At 47.1% G+C, this 26,094-nt stretch overlaps 1 protein-coding gene and 1 long non-coding RNA gene across 13 annotated transcripts in view; one reads left to right on the top strand and one right to left on the bottom strand.

Annotated features, from left to right (window-relative positions):
• Positions 1 to 5,890, bottom strand: part of ARHGAP17 (Rho GTPase activating protein 17) — a 91,373-nt gene extending 85,483 nt beyond the window's left edge. For 6 of the 12 annotated variants that reach the window (XR_011524793.1, XM_070568243.1, XM_070568252.1 and 3 more), the window contains exon 1: positions 5,471 to 5,630. Coding sequence is in view for 10 of the 12 variants with exons in the window: in XM_070568243.1 (XP_070424344.1) it covers positions 5,471 to 5,523 (53 nt within the window). In the remaining 2 variants the exon portion in view is untranslated. Of the gene's footprint in view, positions 1 to 5,470 lie in introns of all 12 variants that reach the window. The other 6 variants (XR_011524795.1, XM_070568247.1, XM_070568258.1 and 3 more) reach the window with 4 other exon arrangements.
• Positions 5,891 to 21,178: 15,288 nt separating this feature from the next.
• Positions 21,179 to 26,094, top strand: part of LOC139074891 (uncharacterized) — a 258,563-nt gene continuing 253,647 nt past the window's right edge. The window contains exon 1 of the long non-coding RNA XR_011524797.1: positions 21,179 to 21,487. This is a non-coding gene — a long non-coding RNA (uncharacterized lncRNA). The remainder of the gene's footprint in view (positions 21,488 to 26,094) is intronic.

The following is a 26,094-nucleotide window of genomic DNA, read 5'->3' as shown; positions in this document are numbered from 1 at the left end:
TTAGAAGCTGGAAATCCAGGTTTTCATGTGAAAACGCCTAATTTTTAAATATGGGCTAATGAGTGTAAAAAAATTTAAAATAAAATACATACATACATACATGCATACATACATACATACATACTGAAAGGCCAAACAGAACACATGCATGCCCTGCAGGCAAACAATGTGGATCTCTGGTTTTGATAATTCACCTATCTAGAACCTGGAAGGACTACACCAGCGTTTCTCAACCTCAGCACTCTTGACATGTGGGACCAGATACTTCCATGCTGTGAGGCTGTCTTGTGCATTGTAGGATGTTCAGCAGCATCCCTGGCATCTGTTCGCTAGATGCCAGTAGCACCCACTACTGCAACTACATCATGACAATCAAAAGTGTCTTGAGACATGGCCAAATGTGCCCTGGGGGACAAAGTCATCCACTGGTCAGAGCCATTGGACTAGAGGAACATTCAACTCTTAGCCTCTAGGATTTGATGAAAACATCACTCATAACAGGGTTTCTTGTATAGGAGTTGCCCACATGAAGTATGGATTTACAGCAACTTTGCAATCAGAAAGCAGGGTTTGAATCCACAGCTCCACCATTTACTAGCTTGACCACTTTGAGTTCTGGCTTCCTCATCATTAAATCAGGAATAAATAACATCACCTCTTAGAGTTGCTGTGAGAATGCAATGAGATAATTTACACAAAGCAACTGGCCCAGCAGCTTAATAAGCACCAAAGACATTTAATAAACATTAATCCTTCCCTGGTGAAAAGGCAGCCCCAATTCTATAGTCAGAAGCACATGGACCCAAGTCCTGCCTTGGCCACTTATTAGCTATGTAAACTTGGCAAGCCATTTTTCCTTCTTTATAAAACAGAAATGATAATCACCAGGAGGCAAGAAACAAGCCAGGTGGTTTGGTAGAGCAGTTAGTAAACTAAACCACTATGGAAATGCTGATGATCATTACTATCAGATCTTCAAAGATTTCTGTAAAGGAAAAGATGAGTTCTTCAACAAATCCAAAGAACTGAGAATGTACTAATATGAGGGGAGAGTACAGGAAAAAAACGAAAAAGAATAACAGTGATCCTTAACATTTAGGCTTCTAGACAAGCAATTGCCAACTGGAGACCCAAAGGCCAAATCTGGTCATAGATATATTTTGTTTACTCCCATGTTGTGTCTCAGTGGTTGTTTAATTGGAATGAAATGCCACTAAATTTTCATTAAAATCTAGATTTCAGGCTTTTCTCCAAAACTCCAAAGGTTAGGCCACACTGTGTCCACATTCTCACAGGCCCCTTTGGTGAGATAAGTGCTCTCCGGGTTCCCCCCACCCCCTGCCACCCCGTGCCCTCATCTGATCTAAGTCCCTCATTTATTTTACAGCCTGGCCACTCTAGGCATTTGAGTGTGTAACCTGGGCTTATCTAAAGACAACCATCCCTTCCAGGGAGTACTTCACTCAGGGCAGAAACCAACCCTCAATGAGACACTCCCTTCCAGAGCCTCACCTGGGTAATAAGCTCTCCAGTTCGTCCCTCAGATTCCTTTCCTTCTGACACTTCTACCTCATAAATTAACGTTCGTCACAGTGCTCCCCCTGGTATACACCTTCCTCCATTGAGGACATAACCTCCCCCAAATCACCACCACCTGTGTTCACTGGATTATCTGTATCAAGGATTTTCAAGCAAAAGGAAAACATCTTCCTTTTTGGCAAGACTAGTAAAGACATGACAAGACATTTATTGTTTCCTAACCAGCACTCCTTCTCGCCTTCTGCTAATAACAGAACCCCAGCTTCCCTTGGGGAGGCAGCGCTCCCCACTCTCAGTTCCTCTGGTTTGGGTGGCACTGACTCCATTCCCATTTCCAAAGAGAGCCATGTGACTCCGTCTGAAGCATTCAGAGTCAATCCTGGGACTTTCGCCACAGTGGCTGGGGAAAAGGTATTCTCTGACCCTCCTGGACTCGAACTGAGGACAATGGAAGACCGGGGTCTCCTTGTGGACACACTCTGTCTAAAGAGCGGAACCCCTGGATCCAGCCCAGTCTGTAGCCATACTACTTTTTGACTCTTTTGGTTACACAGGAGCCAATCAATTCTCATCTCTGCTGAAGGCAGTTCAAACTGAGTTTTCTGACAACCAAAAGAGACATAATCAACATAAGAGAAATTTGAAAGAAGTGCTTAATGATGGGGAAAAAAACAAAAGGCTCTCCTCAGATTCTCTCCTGTGTTTTTGGTACCTCCCTCCATCCAAAAAGAGCTGGGTTTTCTCTGTGCATTAGCCATCCCTCTAGAAGCACTTATCTCATGGTATATAATTATCCTTTGGATTGCCTATCTCTTCCACAGATCTCTTGAGCTCCTTGACGACAGAAACTGTGTCCTATTCACGTTTCAGTCTTTTTTTTTTCTTTTTTTTGGTGAAGAAGATTGGTCCTGAGCTATCTGTATCAATCTTCCTCTATTTTTGTATGTGGGATGCCACCACAGCATGGCTTGATGAGCAGTGAGTAGGTCCACACCAGAGATCTGAACCCACAAACCCTGGGCCGCCAGAATTGGAACCAGCAAACTTAACCACTATGCCACTGGGTCAAACTCACTTTTCAGTCTTTAATACCTTGCACAATGACACACAGTTGGGGCTCAACAAGGGTCTCTTGAATGGATGAATCAACAACGGCAGGTGAACAAAAGGAATCATTCTAATTCTTAATGTTGGGACACTCATAGCTTGAGACCACCTCATCAGCCTTGCCCCTGTGATAGATACACCATCTTCTGAAACAGACTCATACACCTATTTTCAACAAATGGCATCATGAGAACTCACTCCTTCCAGTCATTACTAAATCTCCCACATGTCTGTCCCTGGAATCTCACTTTGAGGTTACTCACAAGGTCCTCATTCTGGGAAGAGAATATTTCATTGCAAAACACCACCTAGAACTCTATGAATTGACAGCACACAAATGGCCATGCCATTCACACATGTAAATTCAGTCACTAGTGGGGGGAATAAGAGCAGTCTTTCTTTGCTTTCTAGTCTTCAATTTGACTCCAATACACCCAGAATCCTGATTGGGATGCCACAAACCAACTGATTCTGCACAGTAACAATTCTAGGTTCTCTCCTGCCTTCATTTTCCCTCCCTCATCCTTTACAATTACTCAAGTGGAAAAAATACAAATATATCTAGGAAATGAACAGCAATAAAGCAACAAGTTCTCCAGTGAAAACAGTTTTGACTTTGGGTGCATAATTGCCACACCCTTAATAGCTCTGTAATAGCACGAGCTTCCACTGGCATCTAGCAATAAAGATTTTCAAACAGTCAAAGGTCAGGGCCAGAATTACAGTCCTCACATGAATCACCATTTGCTCTAGCCAGTTTTCGTTTTCCCATACTTGGGCCAACACCACCAGGGTGCTCTAGTAAGAAGGAGATTTCCAACAGATTAAAATATGTGTTGAGCGTCTCCCATGTGATAGGAGCCACAGAGGACCCTGGCGATCGAAGGAGCAGGACAGGGCAAGTTTTCTCAAGGTGTTGAGTCTAATGCAGAACCCTGACGGGTCGAGAGGCATGACATTCGAGAGACCCAGGCGCTCTGTGGAATCATGAAAGCGCCCAGGAGGGACATCCCGTCTCTGTGGGAGCATCAGGGGAGGCCTTCGGGAGGCAGAGACCTTTACCGGAGACCTGAAGAATGAGCAGGAGGCAGCTCTGGGGCAGGTGTGGTGCCCGAGGCTTCCTGAGAGTTCCAGGTAGAGGTTGAGAGCGGTCAGAAGGCACGGCCTCCTCTGGAAACTCAGAGTAGGCACAAAGGCACGAAGGCTGGAATGGAAAGGTGTGAAGAGAGGAGCTGCTACAGAGAAAGCAGGGGCCCGGGAGACCCGCAATGGCTTGGTAGCTTTCAAAGCCCCAGAACTTATTAAAAAAGAAAAGAGAAGGAGCAAATTTCCCTTGCCTGACGCAAGGTACAAAGTGGCCAAAATGAGGAAGTGGACAAATCTCTCCGGCCGCTCAATAAATCTTGATCCCACGAGGCGCCTGACTGAGAACGCCGCCGAGAGGGTAGGAGACTCGCGAGGAACCACCTTAGAACTGGCTCCCAGAGCCCTGGGGGAAAGCTGAGTCTCCCGACGACCGTGTCGACCTTCCTCTCGGCGCGGTGGCCGTCCTTTTCCTACCAGTGCCAGAAAAGTGGGCGCCTCCAGACTTGAGGGGACAGGCAGGAACTCTGGAAATAGGATAGATGCACACCAAGATAACAGGGTGGGGGATGAAAAAATTAAACAACAAAACTAAGCAAAAAGTTGAGGGAAATGAAACACTAAATACCAAATTTAGAAAGCTCAAGAGGAAGTAAAAGTATTTTCATATACAGAAAAAAAGAAGTGTTCCCACGTGCTTTGGCCACACCAAACTCCCCCTTTTACTGAAGTGTTGAAAAAAGGAGCCAAAGCTGGGAGAAATTAACCCTTTCATCCCTCTCCACAGAAGAAAGAGGCGATCGCTACAGCACCGCCAAGTGCCCTGGGAGACCTGGAAACATTGCCCCCCGCCCCCCGCCCCCCCGGAATCCCTCACACCACCAGCGCCTCACACATCTCTGAAGACCACACATCACTCCTGGGCCCGCAGCCCCGCCCTCTACAAACTCCCGTCCCTTGGGGCATTTCACACTCAGCGCCGGAAGAGCACTGCAGCAGGACCAAAGCAACACGGAGAAGCAGCTGCTGCCAAAGCCAAAGGGAGGAAGAGGATTGGGAGAACCCTTTTTCCTTTCACTGGCGCCCGGCGCCTGAATCCTGCTCCCGATTCCAAATTTCGCGGGGTCAACAGCTGGCACCGCTACTTCCTCCTCGCCCTGGGCTGGAGGCAGCACCGACTCCCGCTTCCCTGAAGGCCCAAGGGAAACGCACGCACCGAGGGGATCCCACCGGCTGGAAGCCCCTTTACTCATTTCCTCTGTCTGCACTTGGACCTCAAGGGTCTGCACGGCGCGCCCTGCCCCCACGACCACTACAGCCTCCCCACCACCACCTTGCCCCCACCCACCGCCCCGCTCGACCGAAATGCTGAGAATCCGGCCCCAGGCCCACTTTCCCCCCCAACCCTCCACACCCCCAGCGCCGCCGCCACCAGTGCAGCCGCAGGGCCCCAGGGATGGGAGTCGTGGCCCCAGGCAGCGAGCATGGGCGCCGGGGTCGCCTGGAGGACAGGAGAAGGCGCAGGTCCCTGCTCCCGGGGGCGGGTCCTAGGCGGTGGGGACCCCGAGAGGGATCGGGGAGGGAGACGGCCGGCCCAGTCGCTCTCTGGAGGCCGGGCCGCGGCGTGGCGCAGCCCCCGGGCTCCGGCGGGCTGGCCTCGAAGGGGCCGCAGCCGGGCCCCGAGCAGCCGACACTGGGGAAGCCACCCGTCACCCGCCCCGGCGCCGGCCCGGGCACTCGCCTGCCGACAGTCTGGTTGGCCAGCTGCTTCATGCGGTTGAACTGCTTCTTCATGGCGGCGGCGGCCCGCGGGGCTCGGGGCGGGCGGACGGGGACGGCCTGGCGGCTGCACCACCGCTTCCCAACCGAGAAGGCGGCGGCGGCTCCCCAGGCCCGCGGCCCCGCCCTCGCCGCGTCACTTCCACCGGCGACGCCCGGCGAGCCCCGGGGCAGGAGCGCACAGCAGGCCCAGGGCGCGGCGCGCAGCCAGGCTTCGGCCGCTGGCCCCGAGTCGGGCCCGAGGACGACGTTCCGCCGGGCTCAGCGGGGCTCGGGGCCGCGAGCTCCACGAGGACCTCTGGGTCCTTTCCCCGCTCCACCGCCCGCTCGACGCATGGGGAAGACTCCCTTCCCCGACCAGAGCCCGCCCCGCGCTGACAGAAGCGGGCGCACAGCGTGCACGCGGTGTGCCACACTCCGCCTGTGGCGCCCGAGGGCCCCCAGACTCCTCCCGGGGACCGGTTCTCCAGGCAGGGCCGCAGGAAGAGGGGGGCGAGGCGGCGGGGCAAGGACCCCGGCGACTGTGTGGGGGATGGCAATGGTCAGGGTGCTCAGGAGGGTCGTGCTTCCGCTCAGGGGGCCGACGTGTGTCCAAACACACTCGTCGGAACTCTGCAGGTGGAGGCGGGTCCCCACGTACCTTGGTCCTCCGAGTGTTCTCCAAGCCGGCTGGGAAAATCCCCGGCCGCAGGACAGGAGGGAGCGTGGGAGGCGCTTGGCGGCAGTCAGAGCCCTGGGTCCTTTCTGCCCACACGCGCTGCCACGCGCACAGGTGGCGGTGGTGCGGAGGTCCTGGCATCATCGCTTACTTCCGAGGCAGCCGGCTCTCAGAAGGCAATTAAGTCCCATGCGGTGGGCGAGTCTTCGAAAGGGCCGCCAGCAGAGATGGAAGCCTTAACGAAAGCCATGGAGGAAAAGGACGCAGCCATCAGAAGCCTCCAGGAGGAGACTCAGAGACTGTCCGAGGCGATGGCCGCCACCTCGGAACTGGAGAGAGAACGACACGCACAGACGGATTCCGAAATTCAGCGGCTCAAGGAGAAACAAGAGGCTTTACAGAACACGCTGGAGGACAAAGAGCTCTTAATCGAGGTGCAGAGGGAGGAATTCCTTTCTGTGAGGGAAAACCTCACGACCCAAGCGAGTGAAACGAAGAAACTTTTGAGGCAGGCGGTGACAAACCTGAAGGAGAGAATAGTCCATCTGGAAGTGGATGCGTGCCAAGTCAAACAGGAAAATGCAAAGCTGCTGGAAAGGTCCAGGGAGAAGGACACCGAAAACCAAGCCTTACAAGAGACGAACATGCGCCTCTCTATGATGCTGAGGGAGAAGGAATTCGAATGCGTCTCTGTGAAGAAGAAGGCTCTGGCCTTTGAGTGCCTCCTGAGAGAAAAAGAACAGGGCCGGGCTGGGGAATTAAGCCAGCTTTTCAATGCAGTGACCTCCATGCAGGAAAAGAGCATTCTCTTTCAACAGGAGAGAGATGAGGCGGCGCTGGCGCTGAGACAGGAACGAGTGGAAAACTGCGCCCTCCGGGAGGAGGTTCACCTTTTGCGGGACAAGGAAGCGTGCTTAAGCCAGGAGCTGGGGAGGTCTCGGACGCAGGCTTCAGAATGCCAAGACTCGCATCTCCGGGCAGCGCAGCTGGCAGAAGACAGAGCGGCTCAACTCAGGAGGAAAGTCATGGCGCTAGAGGAGAGGCTCCTGTCATCTTCCCACGCCATGCAGAAGGCGAGCCAGCGGGCCGCTGCCCGGGTCGGGTCCCTGCAGGAACAACTGACTGCGGTCACCGAGCAGAAAGAGGAGACTGCCCTCCAGCTGTCCGCCTCCGGGGAAGCAGAGAAGCAGCACGCCGGAGCCCTGGCCAACCTGAAGGTGGTCCTGGCCGAATGGATGCAAAAGGCAGACGGTCTGGAAGGGAAGCTGAGGTCGCTGCAGGGACGGCTGGAGAGAGCGCAAGCCGCCTCGCGCCTGCAGGAGGAGCAGATCGGAGAACTGCAGCGACAAAACGAGGCCCGACAGGAAGTGCTGGAGGACGTCCAAAAGAAGTGGACCGACTTAGTGAGCACCCTGGAAGGAAAAGCAGACAAGGCCCTCCTGAGAAAGCGCTTCACGGACGCCTTGCAAAGCGCCAGACACGAACGCCGGGAAGCGTTCCGACGGATGGGAAGCACCCTGGGTGTGGAAAGGGAGGAAATGGAGCAGTTGCTGCAGGAAGAGCAGGGCGGCCTTACCAGATGCATGACCGGGCGGCTCGGATCCCACAGTGCCCCTGACACGCCTCGGAGACCCAACCAGCAATCTGAGCTCAAGAGTTCCTTCTCGGAACTTTTTGTGAATTGTCTAGAAACTGAGTCTCAGGGAGCTTCTCCACCACGACAGTTCCCCGCTCAGCACAGGAAGCATCCAGATGCACCCGCAAGGAAGAAACTGGCTAAGAATGTTCCACCTCTTCTTAGAACCACCCTCGCAGCCACCCCCAGAAGATCGGATGGGAATCCCTGCTCCCCAGCCGTGTCTCTCATCAACCCACCCGGCCCCGGAACCGGAGGGTCTGGGCATCTTCTTTTAGACGCCGTGACTGATGTCGTGCCCACGGCACACCTTTGCTGCTGCCACCTGCCAAGAGTGCTGCCGTGTGGCTCAAAGGCCTGTCAAAGCCATAGAGGCTCCCCAAACTGCAGAGGAGACGATGCTTTCAGGAAAGCCAGTCACTCGCTGCGGGTTCCTTAGCACAAAGTGGCCGTGTGGTAAAGGTCACAGGTTTCTTTGCAGCCTTACTTAATTAAGTTTCATAGAAATAATGTTCATACTTTTTAAAAAACCATCTTTTAAGATATTCGCCCAACTGAAACCAGAAGTTACTTCTAGGGAGAGTGGGCATTGGTGTGTTGGAGGCTGTGGTCAAGGACACTTTCAATATTATTTATAATGCTTTCTTTGTCTACAAGGAGCAGCAATTTATTTAGGTTTACGTTGGGTGATTAGAGCTGTATCTTGTGTTAACACTCAAAAATTATAAAAGACATCAGTGCACACTCCTTGTATAAGACAAAAGGTAAACAGCATGAAAGTGCAAGATGCAAAAAAATTTCAAAATGGAAGTTCAGTTTTCCGGGCTCAGTCCTACTCCTCTTTCTATTACCTGGAAACCACTCTTGGTAACCTGGGTTCTCCTGGGCCTTTTAGACATGGATGTATGTTTGTATGTATGGGGGGCTACTACTCTCTGCCTAACTTTTGTAAGAAAGTCACTAGACCTCAGAGATCTTTCCTAATATGAATGAATTCCATCTTGTTCTTTTTAAAAGGAGCAGCTATTTTATGGATATATCTTAATTTATTGAACTAGCGCCTCGTGATGGGCATTGAAGCCGTTTCTGCCCCAAATCCTATCAAAGGTCTGTGGTCAACTCCCCTGCCCGTTTCCTCAACAGCCCCTCCAAATCCCCATCGCCTTCCTCAAGCGAGATCATCCCTATACCGTCATCAAGACATCAGAGGCCAGGTAGTCAGGAATCCTCCGCTTCCTGCACCCCCTTCCTAGAGTCAGCCATCTTTCTGTTTCTTCCCATCCAGCTCTACTCTTTCCCTTTTGTTTTACAGGAAAAGGGATCCAGCTTTGCAGTTCCAGGGTCATGGCTCCATTGTACTCTAGGAACTATCTATTCAGACTTTTTCAAAGACCTCATTCCATTAATCTTCCATATGCTTTATGTTTAGCCTGTCTCTTTCCCTAAGCACAAGAGCATACCGTGTCTCTCCCAGTATCTACTCCTCTCCTTTCTGCTCCTCCAGCTACCACCTTATCTCTCTACCTTTCATGGCTAAGAACCTGCAGACATACTTTATTCCTTGTCATCATCTCACCTGTCATGAATTCTTGAAAGATTCACAAAATCTTGTCTCATTAATGTCCTAGGAATTTTCAAATGCACACTCTTTAGTCCTTTATTTACCTCAACTCTGTGTAGTGTCTGATGGATGCTGCCCACATCTTCAGTCTTTAAAAATTCTCTTCACCCTCTTTATTTGAGGGATGCCCCTCTCCCGAGGTGCCCTTCCTAACCTCAGACCCTTCTTTCTCAGTCTCCTTTGTGGCTGCTCCTTCTGACCACTTCTTAAAGGGCTACATTCTCTAAGGTGTTGTCTTCAGAGAGCAGGATCTTCTCACTCTCCCTGTGGTCGGGGGCAAGCTTATCCACTCCTACGATTCGACTCTCACCTGGATGCCCAGGGCTTCTGAATCCCTCCGACTAACCTCACCCTTCTCCTGACTCCACACTGCTTTATCTAACTGTCTGCTGGACACACCTCTCAGGATGTCCAAAGGCTTCTCAAAACCGACACGTCCAAAAGGGAGCCCGGTATCCTCCAACAAAACCCTCCTCCTCCTCTTACCTTCCTTTCATCACCTCAGAAAACCTCTGCCCATCTCATCACCCGAGAGCGAGAGGCCTCAGAGCCATGCCTGAGCTCTCTGTCTCACCCACTTCGCAGCCTACCAACTCCCAAAGGGAGCCGAGCGCCTTCCCTTCTTTGCCGTCCCCGCTGCTCTGCCGCATGCCTTCCTGTCTCTTGCATGGACTGGCACAGTAGACTCCTTACTGATCTTGCCGGCTGCCCTCTTGGCCCCCGCCCCCTTGAATCCATCCTCCACTCTGCTGGGAGGGTGAGCCAAGACGGAAAACCTGCTGTTACTGACACGGTGCCCGGCCCCCACAGAGGTGGACGTGGGAAAGAAAGTAACCAAAGTTTCTGAGGTTGTTTTGCAGAACAACAGAAAGACCGCAGGTCAGAAAGCAGCTTTATGGCAGCCCCCCGGCCCCCGCCTGACTAGACTTCGTGCAGATGCATCGAGAAGCTGAAATACCCAATCTCGAACTTTCCACGCCCAGACAAAGATCCGCTTCATGCAATACCTCCACCCCAGTGGATTTGCATGTGTGAGCCATGATGAACATGAATGACAGTTGCACCTGAGCAGAGGACTCTTAAAACTTCAGCCCCTAACGCCCTCCTACTCCCTCCCATACCCAAAACCCTAGATAAAAACCCCAACATTTTTCCTTTGAGAAGATGGATTTATGTTTTATTCCCACCTCCCTGTCCAGCTGCCTTTTGATCATAAACCTCTTTCCTTGCTACAATCCTGATGTTATGGCGATTGGCTCTGCTGTGTCTCTGGGAAACGATCCTGAGTTTGTGTGTGGTTTCATCACTTGCGTGTTTTAAATTAATTCAGGGTTCTCCATTGCCTGCAGGGCAAACTTTAGCAGAATCTCCAAGGCCTTGCCTCTGCAGCCTTCCTCCCTGCTCGTCACCCACACACAGGCCACCCTCCTGCCACATGGGACTTTCTGCAGACCCCAAACAGGTTCTTACTCAAATGACTTCAAGCCCATGAGACTAATCATGGCAGGGTAATTCCTTCAAGAATGTGCCCACCAGAAGTGTTTAATTTGCCTCTTCTTGAGCTGGAAGGTGAGGGAAGGATTCCCACCTACCCTAAGGTGATGGGGATGGTTGAATGCTGAGCAGATGACCTCAAAAGCAGTTTACTAGTCAGGTAAACAGACAGCCCACGGGAGGACACTGCACAACATGTGGAGCCACATGGGGAGTGTGCTGGGGAAGAGAGTAAAGAAGCAGGGCTGTAGGGGGCAGATTTTGTAGTAACAAGAGGGTGGAGGGGACCCCTGGTTCCCGCAGGAGGGTTTGATTGGCTTATTTGAGTAATTTCATAGGTGGGCAGGGTACTGGAGCCTACTATTGGGGAGCAACTGTGCCTGGTCCCTGTGATAAAGGGGTCATTTGGTGAGGGGACCTTAAGTGTGGGAGCAGAGAGGGAGGGGAACTTGCAGGTAAGCCATTTGAGGTCCCTGGATTTTACCAGATGTCAAGACCACACTTAATATTAAATCTTCATTTCAGGCTTTTTACCACAATTGACTCTGATGTCATGACATCAATTTGCAACTTGGTGATGACTGAGACTTTTAGGGAGGATGAGAAGTGTTTCCCTTGGAAGTGAAGTTGGCACTTGACCAGGAGATAGTGGTGGTCATCAACAACCTCAAGTGTATGAACTCTCATTGATGTTCACTCTGTTGATTCCAAGGGAAGCCCAAGGTACCAAGGCAACTGGGGGAGGGGTGACATCCTCCAGCACCATGGCATCTGGCAGTGGGGTGATGACAGGGGAGGCCACCCCTTCCAGCAGATAGGATGTGCCACAGGGCCCAGGTTTGGATCCATCCTATTGCAAGGAGGCCTTGGTAACCTTCCTGAACTTGTGGGGTGCTACTTCCATGACCCAAGGAATAATGGGCAGCTTGGTATGGAGGCTCCAGGACTGAGAGAGACTCTGTTTCCAAAAGAGCTCAGTGTATGGCCAGTAACTCATGATCTAATACTGTGCAGTGCAGAGCCAAGGAGAGGGGCTTCTTGCATCAGGAACCCACAGACAACTTAGGCACGTCCTAGATTTTCCAGAGACTCCAGGGAGCATGAGAGGAGGTTGCCGAACCCTCATCACCACAAGAGTCTCTGAGGGCTTTAGTGGGAGTGCCTGTTGATTTTAATTTGCACAGTTTCTAGAGTCTTTTGTTGGAGGGGGTCCCCACTGAAGCTGGGCTAATTTACAAGAAACAGCACAAATGAGCTTAAGTAAAACTTTTAGACAAGGACTATGTTGCCTTCGGAACTAAAAAAGGACTAAAGGATGTTGGAGTTATATGTCCTTAACAAGTGTGTCAAACAAATGTCCTCAAAGGAGGAGGTCATAAACATCGTGTCATACGTGTACTCCTGGAGAAAGGGGGATCCGGTGAGGGTCCTGTCTGCAAAGACTGCCTGTGAGAGCAGAACGGCTTAGGTCCCTGTGGGTAATAAGGTAAAAACGTGTCCCCTCAGAGGTGATGACAAACTGTGGTGAGAGGATGTTGAAACAGGCAGTGAATAGAAGATATTAGCCAAATCTATAATAGCAAAACATTCAGCCATGTGTAAATGTAGTGGGATCCCAGGTTTTTTAAGGATACCAGGATTTGTGTCTATCAAGTACAATCAGACACAAAGATACAGAAATAACTGTCATGAAGGAAGAAGTTTTCTGTCTTCACAGATTCCAAGCAACAGGAGGCAGGGCACACTGTGGAGGGCCACACAGGGCCGCACTAGGGTCAATCAGGAGGCAGAAGGAGCGAGGGGAAAACATGGGCAAGAGCCTTTCTTGTGGATTCCACAGGAAGTTAGGAGTGAGGCAGCAAAAACAGGTGTAGGACTGGCTAGTTTGAATCATTTCAGTGGACTTGGGGCAGAGTGGTGTCCCTGGTTGTCTAGTCCCTGTCCCTAGGGTGATGAGGGCAAGGGAATAGTGGCCCAGAGTGGAAGAGCCTCATAGAAGAGGGGTTTGACGGTGTTGACTGTAGATGATTACCTATGAAAGGAGTACATTGTGGAGTCATTTGCTATTTCCAGGAACTGGTTAACCCTGGCAGGGACAGTCCCTACAAGGTCAGCAAGGCCTCAGATGTGAAAGCATTAAAAAGAGAAACCAGAAAACATACTTATCACACTAAGTATAACTGTAATTTGAGCCCTGGTGTAAGGTCTGTGAAGGTTTGCCAAGTGGTGCATTTTAGCAGATGTTTAAGTTAGTTCAGATCTGACGTTGTGGAGACACAAAGACTAGTCAGAACCCTTTATCTTTTTGCCACGTAAATCAATTTATTAAATTTTTGATTTCCATTGGGACAAATTGTGAGCCTTTCTGGAATTAGTTCTTTTGTGTGATTGCTTCCTCCGCATGTATCTAGGTTTCTCTCATTCATTTATCTTTTGATTGGTCTGATGGTCACAGGATGTACTTGGGGCTGGGGCAGTGTCTTTCTGCCCCGCTCTTGTTTATCAGTTTTCCCTCCAGAGAGGCTCAGGTCGGGAGCATCAGGGTTAGGGCCTCTCTCACAGCAATGGTTGTATTTAAGTCAGATTTGAATTAACACCTTCACTGTGCCACAGGGGTGCTGTGCATTGTTTTCCCCATAACCCTGAGGATCAGAGTTTTGTGCCACCCAGGCTTAGGCAACAGGGTGCATTGGAGGAGCCCAGGGTCCCCACCATGCAGACGTTGAGGGGTGGAAGCCATCTTCTGCTGCAGCTCTACCTTCTCCCCTGCTGGGCACTGCTTCCCTCCCCCCACCTTCTCTCTGTACTTATTCCCTCGGGATATTTTTGCCTGGAGAGTCACAGCGTTTGTGTTTCTCCATCCAGTGACATGTGGGCAGACCTTCTGGGTGGTTATGTGGAAAGGAACCAGGTGTCGGGCCTCAAAGACAAGTGTTCTTTTCCTCCAGGGAATGCCAGTCAATCTCCCCAGTGTTGAAGTCCACATCCAGGAGGTCATTTTGTCTATGGCCAAGGTGGGGGCCTCAAGCCCCTTGATGACCAGATTAGTCCTTTGGCATGCTGGTCAGGAACAATGCTAAGCACAGCCCAAGTGTGCTGGTTAGGGGTTTCCCATTGGGAGAAAAGTAGAATACCAAACACTCCCCCATAGACACTTGTTTTTTTTGATCTGTGCCTGGGCCATGGGCTCCCATGCTCGTGGCCCTCGAAACCCTTATGGGTCTGGAGAGCCCCTGACAGCAGCATAATGAGCAGCAGCACAGGAGATGGCTGAGCTCACTGCCTTTGCCTGAACAGCACTGACTCAGGAAGGAACCAGGGAGTCATTCTGAAATCTTCCTGGAGTCATGGCCTTCTCCTTTCCTCAAGCCAAACAAGGGGTCATCCCCAGGACTGTGCTGGGGGACACTTTCCCAAACAGTGTCTCTGTGACCGCCCAAAGCAGCCACTGATGGTCATCAGACTAGACACAGTGACTAAGGAGCATCAGCCTGAGATTCAGGAAATGGAACTCAAGCATCCACCAGTTAGGAGGTTGTGTTGTCGCTGCCCTCTGGTAGGAGGCCGGGAGACCACCTGCCAGACACAGGCCACACCTAATGGCACCTCACTCTGGGATAGAGTCAACTAAGAATAGGTCTCGCTTTCTGGGGAAGAATGAGACACTGGGGTGAGAAGAGATGGCAGCATCCACTTGAGAGAACAGAACATGAGCTAAAGCCCAAGCTGGCTGGCAATGGGCCCTCACTCCCCAGATAGTAACTGCTGCCAATGACCCCGATAGTGAGGAAAGGAGTAGTTAGTGAGCACTGCCCAGGTGTCCTCAGCTGAGGTTGGGCCATCCTCCTTGTGATGCCAACTGTTTTATTTATTTTTATTGTTTTTTTAATATTTGAAAAATTATACTTCTTTTATTCATTTAAATGTACTAAGCTTGGCATTTTCAAAGAACAGAGAAAACAAATAATGGGAAGTTTTTTCTCTTTCTCATTATTTATTTATTTCCCATTCTTACATTAGTTATATGTAAAGATCACAAGAAAAATGCAAAATCTTAATTAAAATATTATCTGTCTACAAAGTACCCACTCTTTATGTGGAATACACTGAGACATAGTCATTTTTTGACTATTGGATATATTCCATTATGTAGTGATTAAGACGTTTTACCTAAAACAAAGTATACTGTACAATAACTATATCTGATGAAATCAGGTCATACTTATGTTTTCAAGAAACAGTTTGTTTAAATTTGACATATGATGATTGATTTTATATTTATTCATTTTTAATTATTTTTTACAATTTTATAAAGAATGTTCAATGTTGTGTGGATATGGTTATTACTTACTCTGAACATTCTGCTCTCTGTTAAAGCACTTAGTTCCCACCAAGTCAACTGATACTTACAGTAGCCCCCCCTTATCTGCGAGTTTTTTTTAATTTCAGGTGTACATCATTATATTTCAATTTCTGTGTAGATTACATCATGTTCACCACCCACCACATGCCTAATCACCCCTTTCACCTTCCACCCTTCTGATAACCACCAATCCAATCTCTGTCTGTATGTGTTTGTTTGTTGTTGTTGTTATCTTCTATTTATGAGTGAGATAATACCGGTATTTGACCTTCTCCCTCTGACTTATTTCACTTAGCATAATACCCTCAAGGTCCATCCATGTTCTCACAAATGGCCAGATTTCATCCTTTTTTATGTCTGAGTAGCATTCAGTTGTGTATATATACCACATCTCCTTTATCCATTCATCCTTTGATGGGCACCTACCTTGCATCCAAGTCTTGGCTATTATGAATAATGAACGTAGGAGTGCATCTATCTTTACGCATTCATGTATCATGTTCTTTGGATAAATACCCAGCAGTGGAATAGCTGGATCGTATGGTAGTTCTATTCTTAATTTTTTGAGGAATCTCCATACTGTTTTCCATAGCGGCTGCACCATTTTGCACTCCCACTAGTAGTGTATGAGAGTTCCCTTTTCTCCACACCCTCTCCAACACTTATTGTTTCCTATCTTGTTAATTATAGCCATTCTGACAGGCATGAGTGATATCTCATTGTAGTTTTGATTTGCATTTCCCTGGTAGTTAGTGATGTTGAATGTCTTTTCACGTGCCTGTTGGCCATCTGCATATATTATTTGGAGAAATGTCTGTTCACATCTTTTGCTCATTTTTTAATTGGGTTGTTAGTTTTTTTGTTGTTGAAATGTATGAATTCTTTATATATTTTGGATATTATCAGATCCATGGTTTGCAAATATCTCCCAATTGTTAGACTGACTTTTCATTTTGATGATGGTTTCCTTTGCCTTGCAGAAGGTTTTTAGTTTGATGTAGTCTCATTTGTTTAGTTTTTCTATTATTTCTCTTGCCCAGTCAGACATGGTTCTTGAAAACATGCTGCTGGTTGATGTCGAAGACTGTACTATCTGTTTCCTTCTAGAAGTTTCATGTCTTACATTCAAGTCTTTAATCTATTTTGAGTTAATTTTTGTGTATGGTGTAAGATAATGGTCTACTCTCATTATTTTGCATGTGGCTGTCCAATTTTCCCAATAGTATTTATTGAAGAGACTTTCTTTTCTCCATTGTATGCTTTTGTCTCCCTTGTCAAAAATTAGCTGTCCATATCTGTGTGGGTTTATTTCTGGGCTCTCAATTCTGTTCCATTAATCTATGTGTCTGTTTTTGCACCAGTACCATGCTGTTTTGGTTACGATAGCTTTGTAGGATGTTTTGAAGTCAAGGATTGTGCTGCCTCTAGCTTTGTTCTTTTTTCTCAGGATTACTTTGGCTATTTGGGGTCTTTTGTGATTCCGTATAAATTTTAGGATTCTTTGTTCTTTTTTTTTTTTTTTGAGGAATATTAGCCCTGAGCTAACTACTACCAATCCTCCTCTTTTTGCTGAGGAATACTGGCCCTGAGCAAAAATCTATGCCCATCTTCCTCTACTTTATACATGGGACGCCTACCACAGCATGGCTTTGCCAAGCGGTGCCATGTCCGCACCTGGGATCCGAACCTGCGAACCCCAGTCCGCCAAGAAACGGAACACGCGGACTCAACCACTGCGCCACCGGGCTGGCCCTCCTTTTTCTAGTTTTGTGAAAAATGTCATTGGAATTTTGATAGAAATTGCATTGAATCTGTAGATTGCTTTAGAGAGTATGGACATTTAACTAAGTTAATTCTTCTAATCCAAGAGCATGGAATATCTTTCCATTTCTTTGTATCTTCTATTTCTTTCAACAATATTTTACAGTTTTCAGTGTACAGGTCTTTCACCTCTTTGGTTAAGTTTATTCCTAGGTATTTTATTCAAATACCTAGGTATTTTGTTACAACTGTAAATGGGATTGTTGTCTTAATTTCTCTCTCTGCTACTTCATTGTTAGTGAATAGAAATGCAACTGACTTTTGTATGTTGATTTTGTGTCCCACAACTTTACTGTATTCATTTATTATTTCTAAAAGTTTTTTGGTGGATTCCATAGGGTTTTCAATATATAAAATCATGTCATCTGCAAACAGTGACAGTTTCACTTCTTTTCCAATGTGGATCCCTTTTATTTCTTTTTCTTGCCTGATTGCTCTGGCTAGGACTTCCAACACTATGTTAAATAAGAGTGGTGAAAGTGGGCATCCTTGTCTGGTTCCTGTTCTTACAGGGATAGCCGTCAGTTTTTCTCCATTGAGAATAATATTAGCTGTGCATTTGTCATATATGGTTGCCAACTGTTTTACTTACCTCCTCTTTATTGCATTGGTAACAGAGAGATTCCTACCCTAGACTCACAGGGATGGACAGCAGTTTATTAGTTTATCACATATTCTCACAGCCCCGGGAGGAGGACAGCACACACCATGCAGGGCCACACGGGAACTGCACTTGTGAACAGATGGAACAAGCAGGAGTTTGGGTAGTAAGAGGACTCTGTGGTAACAAGAGGGTGAGGTGAGCCTTGGTTCCCACAGGAGGGTGTGATGGGCTTGTTGGAATGATTCTGTGATAGGGAACTGAAGCCTGAGGTCAGGAACAAGCAGGCACTGTGTCTGCTCCCTGTGATGAGAAGGGTTGTTTGGCCAGGGGACCTTATGTGTGGGAGAAGAGGGGGCAGAGGAGTGGGGAATTGCAGTTAGGCCATTTGAAGTCCCCTTGATTTATCAGGTGTCAAGACAGCTCGTAATATTGAATCTTAATTTCGGGCCTTATACCACAAGAAGTTATTAAAAAGTAATTCTTCCTAGAAGTGATTATTGAGTTCAGCAATGTCATAGGGTAGATAAGAAACATATAAAAGTCAGTATATTTCTATGTACTAGTAATGAACTCATGGACCCCAATATTAAAAATACAGTTACAATCACTAATAAAAATGAAAGACTTAGGTGTAAATCTAACAAAACATATCCAAGACTTGTATGCCAAAAACTACACAAGACTGATAAAAGAAATCAAAGAGCTAAATAAGTGGAGAGATATATGATGTTCTTGAATTGGAACACAGTAAAGATGTCAATTCTCTCCAAACTGACATAGACAGGTAACAAAATCAAAATACAGGAAGATTCTTTTGTAGCTATAGACAAAATAATTCTAAGATTTATACGGGAAGACAAAGGAACTAAAATAGCTAAAAGAATTTTGAAAAAGATGACTGATGGGAGCCATCAGTCTACCTGGTTTCACAACTTATCATACAGCTACAGTAACCAAGACTGTAGTATTTGCAGAGGGATAGACACAGATCAATGGAACTGAAAAAGAATCCAGAAATAGTCCCAACAAATATGCCCAACTGATTTTTGACAAAGGTGTAACAGCTATTCAATGGAAGAAAGATGGTCTTTCTAACAGACTACGGCTAGTTAAAGATTGAGGAAATCTCAGACGCAAAACTAGGAAAATGCAACCAGCAAAGAAGAAAGAAAATGGTTGACTGAGGTACTACCAGGTGGTGATGGGAAGGGAGGGATAGTTGGTGCTCAGCTCAGGAGTAAAGTTGCAACTACCCAATGACAGCTTATTTCATCTTTCTGAATTTAGCTGCTTCTGATTGACCATTTCCACAGGCATTGGTGATTTTCCTGTCAGCTACCACACTCCAAACTCAGGTCACCACTAATTGCCTGTACAGTGCCCCAGCCTCCATTAGTCTTCTTATTAGCATTATTTTCAGCCTTTATGAAATGTCAAGATGGCTCTCAGTAGCTTCAATGGTACATCTTCCCAGGTTCAAGTTTAGCCAAAAAGAGAGCTCTTCTAGACTTAGCAACTCCCGGGTCAACTCCTTGGATTCATTCTGATTGGACCAACCTGGTCACCGCCCTCCCCTGCCCCAACACATACATATACACACTCCCAAAGTATTGCTGGGGTGTTCTGGGTATCATTGCCAGGCCACAGTAAGGTTCTGCCCCCAGTGCCAGGCATGGAGCCTCACATGATATACATGGACTGAAAGGAGAGTTTAGTTCTCCAGAATAAACTCTAGCTGTTGTTCGAGAAGAAAGCAATCCTGGACAGCCAAGGCAGCAAATGCCACTTGAGCCTCTTGGGGAGAAGTTCTATGGTTCAAGCCCAGTTTCTGGCTCCCAATATTAATGTTCACAGGGATTGTAAACCCCGGTTTCTCTTCGTTTGACCTTGTCAAAGGATGAAAATTAGCTGGCAGTGACCTTTCTCTGGCTAGGACATTGTTCAGGGCTACCCCATTGCAGTCCCATATTTGGAGGCATCATGCAGCCTGAGAAGGCTAAACTTGCCATTTCCAGATGCCACTGCTATTTCATAAAGTTCCAGCCCCTTGATCAGGAGCTTAAATGGAATGAGCTGGCCCTACCTGCAGGAAGCCTTTGGGGTGGCCCCTCAGTGAAAAACTCACCAGAGTCCTCTGAATCACCAGTTTTCCTGAATCAAAGGCTCAGCAAAGAGCACAAGTATTCTCTGCTCATCGATCAACAGAGGTGTATTGGTGCGTCTGCCTCCACCTTCTTCCAGTCACCCTCAGCCTCCCCCTCTAGACCGATGGGATCCACACCTTCTACTGTGTGTTGTTGACACTTCTTACCCACTAACATGCGTGGACTGTGTACGCTGCCGAGCCGGATGACAGTGCTTGTTCAGCGGTTTGCAATACCCTCTAGGCTGAGGCTGACTCAAAGAAAGTGGTGTATTTCATCTCATCATCATTCCCCTGGCTAAATTCCCCAACCTCTGCCTTCCCCACTGTGATTTCTACTTCGGGTATCCATGAGATCTTGTTCGTCCATTGAATAGCTTTTAATGTCTGATCTCGCCCCAAGATATGTGTATTGAGTTTTTGTTGTTATTTGTTTATTTTGCTTGCGTGTGTGTGTGTGATTCAAGGTTCTTAAAGTTTGAGTACATCCATTCCCTGGTTCCCAACAGATAATGAAAAGGAATATACAAGCACACTTCTTTTCTTGTTTATTCAAAAAATGTTTTACAGTGAATCTAGTACAGGATATCTGTTATGAACATCGTGAATATGCAAGAAAAGAAACATATATATGTGAACCTACCCCCACTTGAGAAATCATTGAGGTGTCTCTGTACTCCTCCCTCATTCCCTTTCTTTGTCCTCCAGTGTCCTACCCTCCCCACTCCCTAAAGGTCACAATCTGATTCTTGATTTTTTTCTCTCATTCTTCTACTTTTTTGTATAGCATTTTATCAATATATATATGTTTATCTAAATATTACTTCTGCTTGGTTTGGACTTTACAAATGTTATATTTCCTTCTTTCACCGAACATTATGTTGCTGAAATTCAGCCATTGATGCTTGCAACTGGTAGCTCTAGTTTAGTTTTCCACACAATCCTTCCTTCACATAAAGGGGGGAATGTCTGCACAGCCCATAGGACGGTTCCTGGCTCAGAGTGGAGCTCAATAAATATTTGTTAACTTGTGGAATGAGCCTGACCCCCGACCGACTGTAATGCTAACACTTGTTTCCCCAGGCTGGATTCTCTGCCCTTCGCCTCACTGCTGAGGATTCTACCAGCTCTTCTGCCCTCAGTTAATTATACTTAAGAAATTTCAGGGGGAACAAAAGAAACCCGGGAGACACCCTACGCACCTAAAGACTACAATGCCCCGAAAGGATTGCGATGATCTTGGCGACAGTTTGTTTACTTTCCTCCTGGGCGAACTTCCGGAATGTGTGGGCGGGGCCAAAGGACTCCTCCAATGAGCGTGTCCGCGGCCGGAGGGGGCGGGGAAGTTGCCGGGTGGGCGTCTCAGCGCCGGCGCCGAGGAGCGGACAGTTGCTGGGCCGCCGAAGTGGGAGGCGTTCCTGAGCCGCGCCAGCCGAGCCTAGCGGAGCCGGGTGTCGTCGGGCCGCGCTCTGCCGCCTTCTCCCGGGCTTGTTCGTTTCCCCGGCGTGTGTCACAGCAGCCGGGGCCCACCACGCCCTGGCCTGAGGAGGCCCTCCTTCGGCTCCGGGTCTTCTTCCTCGCCCGACGCAGACGACGAGGGCCTGCGCGGCACCCGCGAAGATGCTTCTGTTTGCAAGAGGTGCCTGGGGACGTGGGGCTGGGGGCCGGGGCCTGGGGGCTGGTGGGAGGCGAGGCGAGCCCAGCGTGTACCCGAGGAGCAGGCTTGTGCGCCAAGAGGTGCCCGTCAGGTCGCGCGACAGCTGTGCGGCGCGCGGAGCGAGGGGTCTCTTCGTGCGCTCACGTTCATGGAACGGGCGGTGTGTGCCGGGCACGGTGCCCGCCTGGGGACGCGGTGCCCGGGAGTCGGGCGCTGAATTGGCACACGTGGTCTTGGCTCCTTGGAACCAAGTCTTGCTGGAAGGACAGACGTGAAGCAGATAGTAACGTTGGTCTCGATGGGTTCTGAGGAGTGCAGCTCTCCCTCTTGTATGGGATTGTTAAGGCACCTTCTAGTTTTAGTTTATTTGTTGTTATCTTTTAAAAGAAACTGATCGGATCTCACGGTATTTCTGTGCTGTGTCCGTTTCTGCCTTAATATGTGGCTTTCTAATTCTAGATGTTTGTTTTTCTTTTTTCAACATCTTCCAATGCTTGTTTGAAATAATTAAATGTGGAGTGTTGTGCTGTAGTTTTTCTCCTTCATGTTTTTGGAGGAGCAGAGGAGAAATTTTGAACGACTGAAATGTTATGATTTACTTTGTTTTCTTCTTACAGTAACTTTGTATGGAATTTTTTTTTTTCTGTTCCTGGATGTTATATGGACAGGGTTCCTGGTGTGAGAGAGCCCACTTCTGTCAGGATGGTGAAGCGCAGTTTCTTTAAACATAACGCTATTGGGAATTAAGGGGTATATTTTGTTTCTCTTTCCTTTATGCAAAATCCTTCCTATTCCTTTTTTCTTTCCTTCCATCCTCTTTCCTTATGGCCCCGTCTCGGAGGAGCACCACCTCTTTTGCCAATTTCTGGTTCTCCCTTGGAAGCAGTGCTTCTCCAAGGCTGACACCTCCAGAGCCTTTCCCCTTGCAGCAGCGTGCTCGTGGCCAGTGCCCAGGACTACCGAGTCCTTCGCCTGTGTTGCGTATTTCAGCAGGTAGTGTTGGACTTCCTCTTTTGAGGGTGGTTTGATGTGTTTTATCTGATTCCTCCATGACCTTGTCCTTTCCATGGAGTCTTAAACCTTGCAATCCTCCACTCTGCCAAAGGCTTTCAGTAGTGGTCGGAGCTGGGCTGGAAGTTGGCATTTCTTTCTGAACTTCCAGGTCATTTGAAGGTTATGGTCGTCTTGGTCATCTTGTGACGCTACAGGCTTGCTTCTGTGTGGCTTCGTTGGTTCTCCTTGTTGACTGTATGATTTGGAGGAGGTCGATTGTATGACTGTGGAGAGTTTTGGATTCAGGGAGCTGTCTTGATCTCCCAGACACTAAAGGCTCTCCCAGAGTTCTTCCCGGTATCTATTTTCACAGGCCTTTCCCACACGTGATGTTCTTCCTGTTGTTTTCTTGATCCGATGGTATTTCGATGCCAGTTTCATTTTTAATTAATGGATTGTGTCCTTGCTGCCTATTGGTCATCTGTATTTATTTCTCGGTAAATTATTTATTCCTACCCCTTAGCAATTTCTTAGTTGGGTTTTGGGAGCTCCTTCTTCAGTGTGGATATTAACCATTTGTCTATTTTACGTGTTGCTAATATTTTTTTCTGAGTCTGACTCATCTTTTAACTGTGTTTCTAGTTTTGTTGCTAAACGGAATAGTGTATCTTGGGAGTCTTTGCACATTAGTGTAAATCTTTTTGTTTTTGTCTTCGCTCATGGGTGAGAGATTGGGTATCGAATGCTTATCTCACACAGTTTTGTCCCTCGTCTCTGTCCACACACATTGCTCCATGTATCCTAGAATTGCAGATGAGCAATCTAATTCCAATGTGACCTTTTTTTCTCTTTCTTCCTAAATCCCTAGAGAATTTTATTTATTCTTGAAGTTCCAAAACTTTCTCAATATGTGTTATGGTCATATTTTTTTCTCATCAATTTGGCCTCATATCTGATGTGTTCCTTTTGATGATCCGGGCCCTCCTTGAGTTGCAGAAAGTTTTTTCTGAGATGTGTTTAAAGATTATTTTTCTCATCTGCTCTGCTCTCTCCCTCAGACATGCCAATCATTCTTCTATTGAAAATCTTTTTCCATCTCTGGAATCTTCTTCTTATTTTCTCTCTTTTCCTTTATCTCCTTCTTTCTGAGAGAGTTTCTCAAGAATGGCTTCAACATCATTGATTCAATTCCCAGTGATGTAAAAACTGATCTTGATTGTTTCTAAGCTGCATGTAATCTCAAGGGAAATTTTATTCTTTCCCAAATACTTCCTCTTTATCTTTTTGTCTATTTCTCCCTTGCCACCCTCTCCCTTTACAGCTCAGTCCCTCAACTTATACAAGTTTTCATTTCTTGCTTCATAGAGCAAACAGTTTCCTGAATTTTCCGGAGAACACAAACACAGCAGAAGCTTTCTAAAATATAGTTCTGTTTCCTCAAATGGAAGTCTTTCAAGGACTCTTCTCCTGACTTTTCAGCTGAACGTTTCTATGTTCATGCTGTACAGTCTTGAAGAAAAATAAGACAAAGATATATGGCTGAGATATATGTTCTGATTTCCACATCGGCGCATTCATCAAGGAGCGAGAAATGGACAGCCTTTTCCTATTAGTTAGACGTAATTTCTACTTAGTTCCTATCAGGTTGCTATGTGATCTTTTCCTTGTTCCTGCTCTGAAGTTGGAGAACTCGGTGATGTGCACAGCCTTGAGCCACATTTCTAGTTTATTTTTTTTATTTTTATTTCTTTCTGCTGATGAAGATTCGTCCAGAGCTAACATCCGCCGCCAACCTTCCTCATTTTTTCTAATTGAGGTCAGAAGAGTTTATAACATTGTGAAATGTCAGTGGTCCGTTATAATTTGTTAGTCACCATATCAGTGTGCCCCTTTACCCCTATGCCCAGCTCCCTCCCCTCTTCCCCTCTGGTAACCAGTAAACCGTTCTCTTTGTTCGTGTGTTTACCTTCCACGGATGAGTGAAATCACATGGTGTTTGCCTTTCTCTGTCTGGCTTATTTCACTTAACATAACACCCTCAAGTTCCATCCACGTTGTTGTGAATGGGACAAGTTTGTCTTTTTTTATGGCTGAGTAGTATTGCATTGTGTGTGTGTGTGTCTGTGTGTGTGTATAAAAATATATATATGTGTGTGTGTATGTACGTATATGACATCTTTATCCAGTTGTCAGTTGATGGGCACTTGGTTTGCTTCCGTGTCTTGGCTGTTGTGAATGATGCTGCAAGGAACATAGGGGCACATAAGTCTCTCTGAATCATTGATTTCCAGTTCTTTGCTTAAGTACCTAGTCATGAGATAGTAGTGAAGAGACTGTCTTTTCTCCATTGTCTGTTCTTGGCACCTTTGTTGAAGATTAGCGGACCGTAGATGTGTGGTTTTATTTCTGGGCTTTCTGTTCTGTTCCATCGATCTGTGTGCCAGTTTTTGTACCAGTACCATGCCGTTTTGGTCACTATGGCTTTGTAGTACATTTTGAAGTCAGGGATTGTGATACCTCCAGCTTTGTTCTTTTTTCTCAGGATTGCCTTAGCAATTCGAGATCTTTGCCCCGTATGAATTTTAGTATCCCTTGCTCTGTCTCCGTCAAGAATGTCAGTGGGATGCTGATAGGGATTGCATTGAATCTGTAGATTGCTTTGTGTTGTATGGACGTTTTACCTGTGTTTATTCTTCCAATCCATGAGCAAGGAGTCTCTTAACATCTCTTTAAGTCACTATCAATTTCTCTCACTCATGTCTTATAGTTTTCTTTGTATAAGTCCTTCACTTCCTTGGTTAAATTTATTCCTAGGTACTTGATTTTTTTAGGTACGATGGCAAATGGAATTATATTTTTGAGTTCCCTTTCTGTAAGTTTGTTGTTGGAGTATAGAAAAGCAACTAATTTTTGTAAGTTGACTCTGTACCCTGCAAATTTACTGTAGTTGTTAATTATTTGCATTAGTTTTCCAGTGGATTTTGGGGGGTTTTCTATATACAAGCTCATGTCGTGTGCAAACAGCGAGAGTTTCACTTCTTCACTCCCTATTTGGATTCCATTTATTCTTTTCTCTTGCCTAGTTGCTCTGGCCAAAATCTCCAGTACTATGTTGAATAAGAGTGATGATAGTGGGCATCCTTGTCTCATTCCTGTTCTCAGGGGGATGGTGCTCAGTTTTTGCCCATTGAGTATGATATTGGCTGTGGATTTGTCATGTATGGCCTTTATTATGTTGAGGTAATTTCCTTCTATCCCTATTTTGTTCATAGTTTTTATCATAAATGGCTGTTGGATCTTGTCAAGTGCTTTCTCTGCATCTATTGAGATGATCATGTGGTTTTTATTCCTCAGTTTGTTGATGTGGTGTATCACACTGATTGATTTGCAGATGTTGAACCATCCCTGTGTCCGTGGTATGAATCCCACTTGATCATGATGTATGATCCTTTTGATGTATTCCTGAATTCAGGTTGCCAAGATTTTGTTGAGAATTTTTGCATCTATGTTCATCAGCGATACTGGCCTGTAGTTCTCCTTTTTTGTGCTGTCCCTTTCAGGCTTTGGTATCAGAGTGATGCTGGCCTCGTAGAATG

This window comes from Equus przewalskii, chromosome 12 (assembly GCF_037783145.1).
Source record: "Equus przewalskii isolate Varuska chromosome 12, EquPr2, whole genome shotgun sequence".
Classification (NCBI taxonomy): domain Eukaryota; kingdom Metazoa; phylum Chordata; class Mammalia; order Perissodactyla; family Equidae; genus Equus; species Equus przewalskii.
The sequence above is the reverse complement of the archived record's forward strand: the minus strand, read 5'-3'. Positions and strand labels throughout refer to the sequence as shown.